The sequence below is a fragment of the Giraffa tippelskirchi genome, chromosome 9 (assembly GCF_054371585.1).
Source record: "Giraffa tippelskirchi isolate mGirTip1 chromosome 9, T2T-mGirTip1v1.2.pri, whole genome shotgun sequence".
In the NCBI taxonomy this organism is placed as follows: Eukaryota; Metazoa; Chordata; class Mammalia; order Artiodactyla; family Giraffidae; genus Giraffa; species Giraffa tippelskirchi.
In genome coordinates, this window is record NC_137283.1 from 15,422,684 (window position 1) to 15,435,033 (window position 12,350).

At 46.9% G+C, this 12,350-nt stretch overlaps 1 protein-coding gene across 3 annotated transcripts in view; it reads left to right on the plus strand.

The window, feature by feature from the left end:
• The window catches only part of LOC145520691 (uncharacterized), a 41,382-nt gene that overhangs the window by 3,443 nt on the left and 25,589 nt on the right, over positions 1-12,350 (plus strand). For all 3 annotated transcript variants that reach the window (XM_081527809.1, XM_081527806.1, XM_081527808.1), the window contains exon 2: positions 1,441-1,613. In XM_081527809.1, coding sequence (XP_081383935.1) covers positions 1,580-1,613 — 34 coding nt within the window. In that variant the 5' untranslated portion in view covers positions 1,441-1,579. The remainder of the gene's footprint in view (positions 1-1,440; positions 1,614-12,350) is intronic.

Here is a 12,350-nt window from a genome sequence, read left to right on the forward strand (position 1 = left end):
TCAAAACTCTCCCAGAGGCCTTTGCCATCTTTTATTCATATATGCTCCTGTTGTAAAGTGGAGGAGGGTGGCATGCCGCCTTTCTGGCATCTTCTGTGTGGATCCCACTCTGCTCGATGCTGGGCGAGATGGAGAGACGCACACGATAAGAGCACCGCAGGTCTAGCTGGAATCGTTAGGCAGGGGCAGCTGAAGAGTTAAGTGTGTGTCTTTCATAGCCGATCAAGGCAGCCAGAAGTAGGACATGACTAATTGTTTAATGATAAATGGGACAGAAAATAAGGGACTGTAGGAAATGAGAGAGAGGGAGAGCCCCCTAGGGTTTTCCAAGCCAGATCTGAACGCTAGAAGGATACCGGGCTTGGGACAAGAGCATGAACGGGACCAGCTGGCAGGGTGGGTGTGCTGGGCTGGGCTGTGGTGGGCACACCCAGGAGCCTGCATGGAGGACTGATGTCCACAGGTGAGAGGAGGCTGCAGGCTGCCCTGTGGCCGGGAAGGTGGCAGGACACCAGATTGTGTGCTCGGGCAAGGGGCTTGTGCAAACTGGGAAGCCGGGAGCCATGTGGAGCTGGTGGGTAGCATGTTCAAAATGGTATTTTTTGGATGACTTCATTGTCCCAGTGGGTGGAAGGACTTAGAGAAGCTGGAATGGAGAAACTCTCAAGGAGCTGATAAAGGGTGTTTTGGGAGAATCAAGAACTCGAGAGGGTCAGGAACAGAGGTGCCTATCACTCTGAAGCAGCCATGTCAGGAAAGGGGAGAGGGGGGAGATTGAAAAAGCCTGAACTTTTCATCCGAGGACCACATCCCCAAACAGCCAAGGCCAGACCCTTAGATAGCTTGCTCACCAAGCCTCAGTGTCCCATTGGGGCAGACCAGGAAGTCTCGGGGCTCCTCCAGCTTAATGATTCTGAAACTCTCTGACAGGGAGGGGTGGTGAAGGTGATGGCAGGGTAGAAGCCTGGATCAGGCAAGTGGTGACGCCCTCAGAAGGGGGTGGAACACATTTGGGGAGCAGAATGAGTTATTTCAGACATCCTGAATGTGACGTTATGGGTGGGGCTGGATCCAAGAGGAGCCGTCTCTCAGATGAAGCAGAAAGGATGAAGGTGAAAGAAACCACCGTTGGCTGTTTTGCAGGAGTCCGTGGGGGTTTTTTTAAGAATGCAGGGTGTGTCGGATAGCAGAGCTGTGTGTCAGTGGTCAGGGGCCCCGAGAGGAGACAGATGGCCCACTCAGGTTGGGTCATTTGAGGAGAATTTAATCAAGGGATGGTGTGCAGAAGTGTGGGTAGGATGTAAGAGAATCATAGACAAGTTGCAGACCTAGGACCAGAGTAGGGTGCTGCTCCCAAAACCTGAGACAGAGAGCAGTCTTGGTGGCGAGGGACCAGCAGAGGCTGAGCCAGGGCATCAGTATCTTGTCCTCCCCCATCAGGAGGGAAAGGAGCCACCGACGGCATCCTCACCACGCGTCAGCCTTCTGGATCCCAGAGCTGGGCGACAAAAGGAGGAGAGGGGACCCAGGGGGCAAGCAGAAGACATGGTTGCCCACAGCCAAGGATCGGGGAGACAGGATGATGCAGACACAGTGGCAGGTTAATGGCAATGGTAAGAGCTGAAGTTGGGGTAGGGTGGTACTGGGCAGCATGTGCAGATGATGGTTGTTGGCTGGGAGTGGAGCTGTGTTCACTCGTGGGCAGGGGAGGGGTGAAAGATGACAGGAGAGCAACCAAATTGGGAAAGGAGTGCGTTGGGGTCCAATAACCAGGCACTGGGAAATGTCCCTGGTCAGTCCTCCCTCTAGAAAAAGCATCATTAAAGGGAAAAGAAAGAAACAGATTAGTAACCCACAAAGACTGAGTAATAGTGATGAAAAATGCAAAGTGAGCTCCCAGCAACTGATGAGCCTTTCTATCCTGGGAGGCACTCTTATGAAATTGACAGAAACCAGAATTTCCAAACCGTACCTGCTCTTGATTTCTTTTCCCTGAAAGTTGGACCCACCTGGTGCGTGAGAAAAACATTCTTGAACAAACAGCCTGATAGGAAGCCGCCTGTCTCCCACTTTTCACTTCATCAGACTCTGCCCTTGAGCGGGGTTCCTCCAGCTTTCTTGTGCTCACCCAGGGATCTTGTTAAGTGCACATTCCAATCCAGCAGGCCAGGGGTGAGCCCAGGGGTCCTCTTTTGCACCAACTCCTCGGTGAGATGCTCGTGGTCTCTGGAGCCACTCTGGGTCCTGAGGTCCTGGGAGGCCTTTTCAGTGATTAGTGGAGGAGTGGGGAGCAGCAGCCATGAGTTCATCACAGATATGAGAACCAGATAGTAAACATCCATACCAAAAAACTGCTTTTCAAAGGAATGAGCTCACCTGTACCCCCAAAGCATCCCCCCCCCACCTTCCTGAACAATTAAAGCTCTGCATGTTCAGCAGATGTATTCCACTGGTACACACAGCTTAAAAGCAAATGCTTCTGCAGGCAGAACGGCTCCTGCACATTGTAAATTAATTGTTAATTGCAGAGGCACCTTAAATAGATTGGCCAGGGTGGTTTGCTGATTTCCTTCTACTTGAAATGGTTCTCTAGCCCACACGTTAGATGACTTTTCACCACCACCCCTCTCTCCCTGGTCCCCTGCACACACTAGAAGTGGTTTTCTGCAACTTCTTGAGATGATTTGTACCCATGGATGGAGGCAGATAGTTCAGGAGCTTCTGTAAACACCTCCTTATCACCACTGTCTGCAAAACTGGCCTTCTGACTGTAGCAGTAAATTTCAGAAAAGGCAGCTCCCAAGCACTCGTTTCACTCATTAACTGAAGAGGGCTGTCACAGGTCTACTGGATTTGAAAAGCACAGGGCGTTTGAGGATGGCAGTTTCTCACACTCTCACTGAAGGCCCTCCTTGGCTGAGAACAAGCCCACCCAAGGGCAGCTGGTGTCCTTCTGGCCTCTCAGAGCCCAAGGGTTATAAACTGGGCCCACGTTTCATTTGTTATCCATTATTATTTAGTTCTAATGTTTGGGTGATGCGTTGAGAGCTAGGGTGTACTTATTGTCATGAGACTGTGTATTTTGAAAATTAAGGCCAGTGAGATAGAAAAATCCATTCAGATTTCTCCCTCAGGCACTATGCCCACCCCTTCCCCATTGCACTGCCTCCTCTTGAACTTTTTTCTTAAAAAGCAGAATGCAGAATTTGCCAGCATTTGGGATCTGAATGTACCTGGGTCCAGTCATCATTTTCTTCACTCTTTCTTGATGTCTTCATACCCACTCAGACTCATCAAGCAAAACAGATTCACCCATAATCTCTGGGTCACACTAGATTGCTTGCACACTAAGTCACTTCACTAGTGTCCAACTTTTTACAACCCTGTGGAGTGTAGCCCACCAGGTTCATCTGTCCATGGGATTCTCCAGGCGAGAATACTGGAGTGGGTTGCCATGCCCTTCTCCAGGGGATCTTCCCAATCCAGGGATTGAACCCGCATCTTGTGTCTCCTGTATTGGCACGCAGGTTATTTATCACTAGCCCTACCTGTGAAGTGCTCACACTAGATTATAGAGAATTAATTCACTTCAAGTGGAATCATCCCCTCACTACAGCAGTATTCCAGTAACAGTGATTATTACTGAGTGCTTACTGTATGCCAGGGGTTGTACCAAGGCTTTCCATACAATGGTGCATTGCTGTGCCAGATGCCTCTATGGGGTTGAGGTGAATCACTTTCCCAACTTCACAGGAAGGAGACCAGGATATACCATGGATCAATACCTTTGATCGGGGGCACTCAGTTGGGAATAGCAGTATTAGGCCTGCTCGGAAAGAGTACCCCAGTTCCTAACACTGCCGTCTAGTGTTAAAGGCAGCTTGAGGGGCTTCCACCCTCATCACATATGCTCGGGGGAAATTCAGGAGGTGCTCTTGGAAGTTGAGGGGATGCAAATTTGAACAGCCCCTTAATTAGAACATTGCACACTAACGGTGTCTGTTGTGTGCTGACCTAGAGGTAGACTTGTGCATCGTTCCCAAGCGTCTACCTCCAGGGCTTTCATCCAGCTGTTATGGGGTCCACGCTCATACTGATTGCCTCATGACAGGTCAGTAAATTGAGAGTTGAGTAATTGGGGGCAAGGAAGGGCAACTTTATTTAAAAACCAGCAGACTGAGAAAAGGACAGACTCGTGTCCCAAAGAACCATCTTCAGGCTTTTATACTAAAAGTAGGGGTGCAGACTTGGTGCTGGAATCCTTTGTTCTTGCAGCTGCCCGCATAGGTTCAATCACAACCTTCCTATAAACCTCCAACAAGACAAATGTTATTCTTTGTTCTCTAACTTTTTATCGCTATGTGGATGGACTCTTTAAGGTCAGAGCCTTGAGAATAGGCTACCCTTTGTATTTCCGGCTGCAGGCATTCTTTTACAAGAGGTGCAGAGTCAGCATGACTCAGCACAGGCTGTCAACAGAGCACAAAGGTTGAGTCTAAAAGAGTAGATTCAATATGGAGGCAGGTTTGTTCTTCTCTGTTACAGACCTACGGTGAAAAGTCCCATTCCAGCCCCAGGCCACCACACACCTTGGCAGAGACCACAAGGGATTCTTGGTCAGACATCTTTCCCAATGCCCTGGGCAAGAGGGCTCATGTCAGGTTCTGGGAGGGGCTAGATCTGTTACATTTGTTTATGTCTGAGTGAGCTGGGCACCTAACACTACCTAAACTGTCCGACTCTCATTCGGGGATCTCAGAAAGCTGGGTTACTAAGGTCATGTGAGGAAAGTAACAGTTCAGCCAGAGCATGGGGTATATCTGTTGAGTACAAGCCAAGGATGGGGTGAGGTGGAAAAGCCAGAGGGATAAATAAGACACAACCCCTGTGTCTGGGCCTCATGATGACCCATGTCAGTCCGTAACACACACCATGTGACTTCATAACCTGTGAGGGGAGGCCAAGGAAGGAAGGGGAGGGAGCTGGCCGGCAGGTAACCTGGGAGGCCTCAAGGAGGAGGTGGCATTTGAGGCGAGACTGGAATGAGGCAGTAGCACTCAGATGGGCAAAGCCTCCAGGGGGCGGGGTGTTGCCTGTAGAAGCAGGGAGTCCCCCTGTGGGACTTCGAAGAGTGTCGGTCAGTCTGGGTGTGTCTGAGGGCCTGCGGCTGTGTGGCCATGTAGCCTTGGATAGGACTGGACATCCGAATGCTCTAACATCAGAGCCAACATCTAGAGTCTTAAACCACTGCACACTTTGGAGGCATCAGTTCAGTTTCTCTCCTCCCCCTCAGAGGTAGGTTTTATTGCCTCCATTTCACAGATGGAGAAACGGAAGCCCAGGGAGGCTAAGGCACTTGCTCAAGGCTAAGTGAGGAGCAGAACCCCAGCTGGCACCCTCGAGAGGCCCTGCTCCTCACCTGGGCTTCCTGCCACGCTGTTGTCGACCCCTATCCTGGGGACCCGATCTGGTCGCAAAGCCACAGAGGCTGCAGGCAGTGAGAGCAGCCCTCACCATGTGTGAACGGAGGTGTTTCTGGGTCACATCCTGCGTGGTATTGGAGGTGGAGGCACTTTGGGGACCTACCTGGGTGACACAACCCTCCAGAGTGGAACATCCCCAGGTGGCCAGAAGCACAGTCACTGCAGGGTTATGTTTCCCCCGCAGCCGGCTGCTTGCACAAGGGTGTGCAGAGCCCCCACGCACCAGGGAGCTCCTGTCTCTTCAGACCACCCTCCCCCCACCAAGGCAGAAGGAGAGAAGGGCCAGCAAATTAAAACAATCGAAGTCACATCACTTGTGCCTCTTTGAGCCACCCATAAATACATAAATACTCGAGCCCGCTATTCTGATTCCAGCTAATATGTTGCAACCATAGTCTGTGGGCTCTGGAAAGCAGCTGTGAGGAGCAGAGCAATAAATTGGATTGTAAAAGTGCAGGATAGAAAAATGATTGCAGCATTTTTACAATTACCTGGTGTTCCTCGGTCCAGCAGGGTGAGAGTGCTTTCTCGCTGTACTTCGGCGGTTAAAAAATGTATCCAGGTTAAGTCCGTTTCATTATTACACCATCATCATCCAGCCTGTATTGATTGCTCCCCACTCACCCACCCACTCACAGGGCACTGCTGCTTGTCACCTTCACAGCTACTCCACCCGAGGGCCCTCCTGGCACTACTCCTTTTTGGGGGAGTCAGCCGAGGCTCGGAGAAGTCAAGCAGTGTTCCCAGCCCAGGGGCTGGTGACTGGTAGACCAGGACCCCACCCCAAGATATCTGACACGGGAGCCTGTGCCTCCTGAGGGTGAAAGGTTTTGCTTTTCATTCCCTTACTGCCAGGGAAAGGGAAATAGGTCAGTTTCCATCTGTCAATTGCATGTTCTTTTCACAGCCAAGGGATTGGAACAGTCTCCTACTTGGTATAGTGGATCCAGGATCACTTCTGTGAGATTGTCGGTCATGTGCGGGGGCCCCCTCTGACTGGAGAGGCCGGGTCCCCTCGTAGTGTCCAAGCATGTGGCCGTTTTCCTGGTCTCCTTCCACTTTATTAAGAATCTCACAGAAGTGAACTTCGATCCATTGTACTGCAGACGGGCTGCTTTCTATTTTTTGCTCTTCTACTAAAATTTTCAAAGAATCTAAAATAGCAGTTGTCACTCCCTCCCCACCCCGTGTTCTCTTCTGAAATATTTAATTCTTCCTCGAGCGGTTTAACATTGCTTCACCCAAGGATTAACTTCCATTTCTGAAGAGAGTCTATTAGCCAAGAGAGAGAGGAAACGTATTTCACCGAGTGGCAGAGATGGGGGCCTGGCAGTGCACGTGGAGAGAACCAGGGAGGCCCAACGGCTCACCCTGGTGGAGCCGCTTGCCCATCAGCAAAGCCGGGACCCACTCCCTTGATTAAACACATACTGATTTTTAAAAAGCAAAGTTTCCCTGCAAAGACCACAATTTTAAGGGGATTAGTGCTCAATGAATAATGCATTTGGGAAAGAGCTACAACAGTAATACTTAATTGAAAGAGGTAAAATCAACTGCGGTGAAGTGCTCACTTCACCTTGTAGATGCCGAGCAAGTTTTGGAGGGTCTTCAGCCCACGAGACAGATGGGAAGGCGGCTCCCGAGTTGAGTCGCCAGCCAGAAATGGTACCACTCAGGACTGCAGGCTGCTGCTGCTGCTCTTTTCTGCTTATTTGTTTCTTAATAATGGCTCAAGAAGAGGCGACGGGGAAAACCGTGAGATCAAAGCTTTGGTCATTTCTGCCTTTGTTTTTGAAGGTCCGAATCACACACTTAATTTCTCCGTCTTCCGTAGTGAAGTCAGATGATGCTGGTGTCAGATGACTCACCCAGCTCTTGCTTCAGTTGGGTCCTTGGCCTTCATCTCCTGCTCCCCTTGGGCGAGACCTAAAAAGTGTGAGGTTTCTTGCCCCATGAGGCAGCTTCTTCCAGCAGCCTTGGATGAATAGCTGTGATGGTTTTACTGCCTCCCTCCACGGGTCTTTCTGTTCAGCAAACTGTACCTCATTTAGACTAGGGGGTGGTATGCAGCGTTTTATTTCTTTGACCAACAGTGTCAGAATTCACTCGCAGTGGTAGCAGGAGAAAGGGATGGTTCCTCCCTTAATCTTGATCCACTGTAAAAAAAAAAAAAAAAAAAAGTGTCTAAGCTGTGACACTGGAAATGTGCTTGCCAGTCACCATGGGAAAATGTGATTCTTAACCAATTAATGATAAGGCTGATTTTCCCATATCCATATTGGGTAGTGATTAATTACTAACTGTTGTCAACTCTCACATTCTATTTTTTTGTTTGTTTCTTGAAAATGAAAGAGGATCTCTAAAAATTTAAGAGAGATCATAAGGGCCCTACTTTGAGCACATTTTTTACCCTGTAGCCAGCCCCCCACGTGACACAGTGGACACCGCCTGTCTTCCACTTTGCTTTAAGATCACTGAATTAAAGCCCAGAGAGATGAGAGGCATAGTGAGCCCTAGAGAGTGTGCAGGGCTGCCCAAGCTGCTTCACAGAGCATTTTGTCCCTCCTGGGAAACCTGGCCCTTTGGCTCCCATGTGATCAACTCTCCAGGGGCCCCTGGTTTGCAGTCACCTCAGGGTCAGGTACCAAGGGAAGGTATATGGGTGCTTTTAGAAACCCTCTGACCAGCCCCACACTAATTAAACGGAATTTCTGGGCAATCTTGGGACAGAGGCAACAGTGCTTTTTTTCCAAACAGCCCACTAGAATCCTCTGTGCAGCCAAGTTTGAGAGTCACTGATCTCAGGGCACCTCCTGAGAGAACTTTGGGGAAGGTTTCATTTAGGATGAGGCTTCCCTGGCGGCTCAGATGGTAAAGAATCTGCCTGCAATGAAGGAGACCCAGGTTCAATCCCTGGGTCAGGAAGATCCCCTGGAAAAGGAAATGGCAACCCACTCCAGTATTCTTGCCTGGAGAATCCCATGGACAGAGGAGCCTGGCAGGCTACAGTCAGTCCACGGGGTCACAAAGAGTCAGGCACGACTGAGCAACTAATACTTTCACTTTCATTCGGAATAATGCCTGCCTGCATCCTAGTCCCTCTTACTTAGTAGAATCTCCAGGTTTACCATACTTTTCCTACTGTGTTTGTTAAAAAATCTTTATTTATTTGACTGTGCCAGGTCTTAGTTGTGGCATGCAGAATCTAGTTTCCTAGCCAGGGATTGAACCCAGGTTACCTGCATTGGGAGCACAGAGCCTTAACTACTGGACCACCAGGGAAGTACCCCCCCACCCCCGCACTGTGGGTTTCTTTCTTTCTTTCTTTTTGACACATTTCATTCTGTAATTCCGTTATCCCTCCATGGCCGACACAACATTTAATAGTCATGTTTCTCACCAAGAAGATGGTTTAAAGCTTTCAGCAGGATGTGACCGTACAGCCTTTGTCCAGCTTAGTAAATCTGCTGACTTGTGAGAGCCATTGCTAAGACTTCACAGTTCCATTGGAGTTACTTTGTTTTACTTCACCATTTTTTCCTAAAGTAAAGATGTGTTTTGGCTTTGCTTTGAAAAGATTATAATTTTTTAAAATTAAAGATGCTCGGGGAAGGAAGAAGAGTCTTTCATTCTAGACTTTTCTTAGCATTATTTCTATAGAAAGTGAGTTAAGCTCTTCTACCACTAGAATATTGGGTCTCTAAACTGTTAAGAGTAGACCTTTGCTAAATATCTGCCAATTTTTACAATTTACATCTAAGGAGAGAATTGGTGTGAAGTTGAAGTATTATGTGAAACAGGAAGAACAAAGTGAAACAGCCGTCATTGCAATTAAGCGTTCCTTTTTTATAAGACTGTAACAAATAATGTGTTTATTTCCCCACCAGCACGCCTTCCAGAACACATAAAAGCTTGGGATAATGGGAGGCAGAAATCTCTGGTTCGGTTTCTGACTCATCCACTGTCTGAATGTGAAATGTTAGGTATAATATTTCATTTCTTGAAAATGTTTTATACTGCCTACCTCATGGGCCTATTATGTCTTTTCAAAGAGATGTAGGTGAACACACACTGAAAAGCCTAAAGCATGATATGATATAATGTAAAATTAAAATGTTATTAATTAAGGGTTCACTGTCTGCCTTGGCCTTTTTGTACTTGGGTATAAGGCTGCCCTAAAATAGGCACATTTAAGCCATGATATAGCCAAAAGAACTGAAGTTAAAAGAGAAATGAATCATACCACGAATAATGTTTTGGTGCTTCTTCCCTGAGGGCAAGGGGAATTTACATCACCACCTGCAGAGGGCAATTAATTGGTTGAAAGACCACTATCACTCAAGTCACTGCCTTAAAAATGCCTTGCACTGTGCATCAAGACAGAAAAGCAAGGAGTGTTGGGAAGAGAGAAGGAGTCTCAAATAGGTAGATTTTATTTACAGAAAGTAATTTTTCTATTCTAGTTTTTTAAGAATTTATGAATGTTTTAAGTTACTTGGACTTGTTTCATATGTAAGGTGCATTTTCCACCCTGAGGTTGGCCAGTATGTATTTTCAGAGACAGCCTGAAAGGCAGGGAGATGCTAGAGTGGGAAGCTTCTGCTGTGCCCCCTGGCCTGGTTGCTGTCGTAGACTCACTCACTGTCCTGTGTTTATGCCACAAGACTCTTCCACTTGAGGCTTCTCTGGTGGTTCAGTGGTTAAGACTCCACACTTCCACTGCAAGGAGCACTGGTTCCATCCCTGGTTGGGGAGCTAAGATCCCACGTGTCACACAGCCAAAAAAAATTTTAACTAAAAAAAATAAAGATTCCCCACTTGGGTAACCTGGTGGCTCAGACGGTAAAGAATCCGCCTACCATGCAGGAGACCCAGTTCAATCCCTGGGTTGGGAAGATCTCCGGGAGAAGGGAATAGCAGCCCATTCCAGTGTTCTTACCTGGAAAATACCATGGACAGAGGAGCCTGGCGGGCTACAGCCCATGGGGTTGCAAAGAATCAGAGACAACTGAGCAACTAACACAGACCACTTGTCATCTGTCAGGACAGTAGAAGGAAGTCAATGGGGTTATTTCCTTATACATGTATTTATCTGCTTTTTTTTTTTAAGGATAAGCACATATTACAGTTTTTCAAAAATTATTAAGGTGAGAAAGATCCTCTTTTAGAATGATGGAGGTAGAAATGTGTGGAAAACATACTTCTACTCTCTGTATTTCTGCCTTGTTTATAAGACCTCCCTTTCCTCACCTCCTGCCAGCTTCATCTCTCCCCATCTCTGGGAAGATTCACCATTTGCCATTGATAATCATATGCCTTTGCAAACAAAAGCCTAAAGTGGGACTCTCATACATGAGCATTCAGCCAGTTCCCCGATGTTAACTGAGCAGCTGCTACAGGCAAGGCACTGTTTAGGTGCTAAGGATACAACACCCAAGCATTGTTGCGGTCCCTGGTTTCAGATAGCTTACAGTTTAACCTTTAGTAGCTTTTTTAAAACCTTTTTTCCCCAGAATAATAGATTCACAGAAAATTTAAAGATAGTATAGAAAGGTTCTATGCATCCTTTTTCACGTTTCCCCACTATCATAGGACATCGTGTAAACCAGTCTTATATAATAGAATTGCATTTGTGGATTTGTGTAACCATCATTACAATCGAGATGAAGAACTGTTCATCACCATGAAGATCTTCATGTTACCGGTTTATAGTCACAGTCAGCCCTCACCCGCTCACCCTCTCTAACCCTGGCAACCACTCACCTGTTCTCTAACTCTACAATTTTGCTGTTTTAAGCATATTATATAAACGGACTCATACTATGTGAGCTTTTCTAATTGGCTTCTTTTTTTCCATTCAGCATAATGCCCTTGAGGTCTACCCAAGCTGCTGTATCCTTAGCTTGTTCCTTTCTCCTGCGGAGTACTGTTCCACGATATGCGTGGACCATAATTTGTCTAGTCATTTACCTATGCAGCAACATTTTGGTTGTTTGCAGTTCTAGATTTTTTTGAGTAAATCTTTTATGAACAGTTATGTATATAGGTTTCCGCATGAATGTAAATTTTCATTTTTCCAGGACAAGTGCCCAGGAATACCATTGCTGGGTCATATAGCAAATCTGTGTTTATTTTTTGAAGCAACTGCCAGACATTTTCCAGAGTGGCTGTACCAATTCATGTTCCCAAAGGCAATGTATGAACAATATTGCCACATCTCTCCAGCATCTTGTGCTGCCACAAGTTTTAATTTCATCTGGACTAATAAGTGTGTAGTGATAGCTCATCATATCTCAGTTTGCAATTCCCAGATGGATAGTAGTGTTGGGCTTATTTGCTGTCCACGTATCCTCGTTAGTGAAATGTCTGTCTGTTACGTGTCATCTTGTATCTTGCCCACCTTCTGATTGGATTGAGTTTTTTGTTTTTTTGATTTACTCTTTCTTTTTTGGCTGTGCCATGCAGCATGTGGGATCTTCGTTCCCCTAGTTGAACCCACGTCCCCTGTGTTGGAAGTGTGGAGTCTTAAGCCACTAGGGAAGTCCTGTTTGAGATTTTAATATTGAGTTTCGAGTTCCTTATATAGTCTGGATAAAAATCCTTTGTGGATCCTTCCAGCCCATATAGCACAAGGTTTTTATTTTATTAACACCAGTCATCAGTTTCTTTTTCTTTTATGGTGTCATGTCCTGTCTAAGGATTTTTTGCCTAGCCCTAGATCCTAAAGATCTTCTCTCATCTTTTTTTTCCTCTAAGTTTGATAGTTTTACATTTTATATTTGTCTATCATCCCCTTTGAGTTAATTTTTGTATAAGGTATGAGGTTTGAATTGAGGGGGGTGGTTTTCTTTTTTATCTATGGGTATC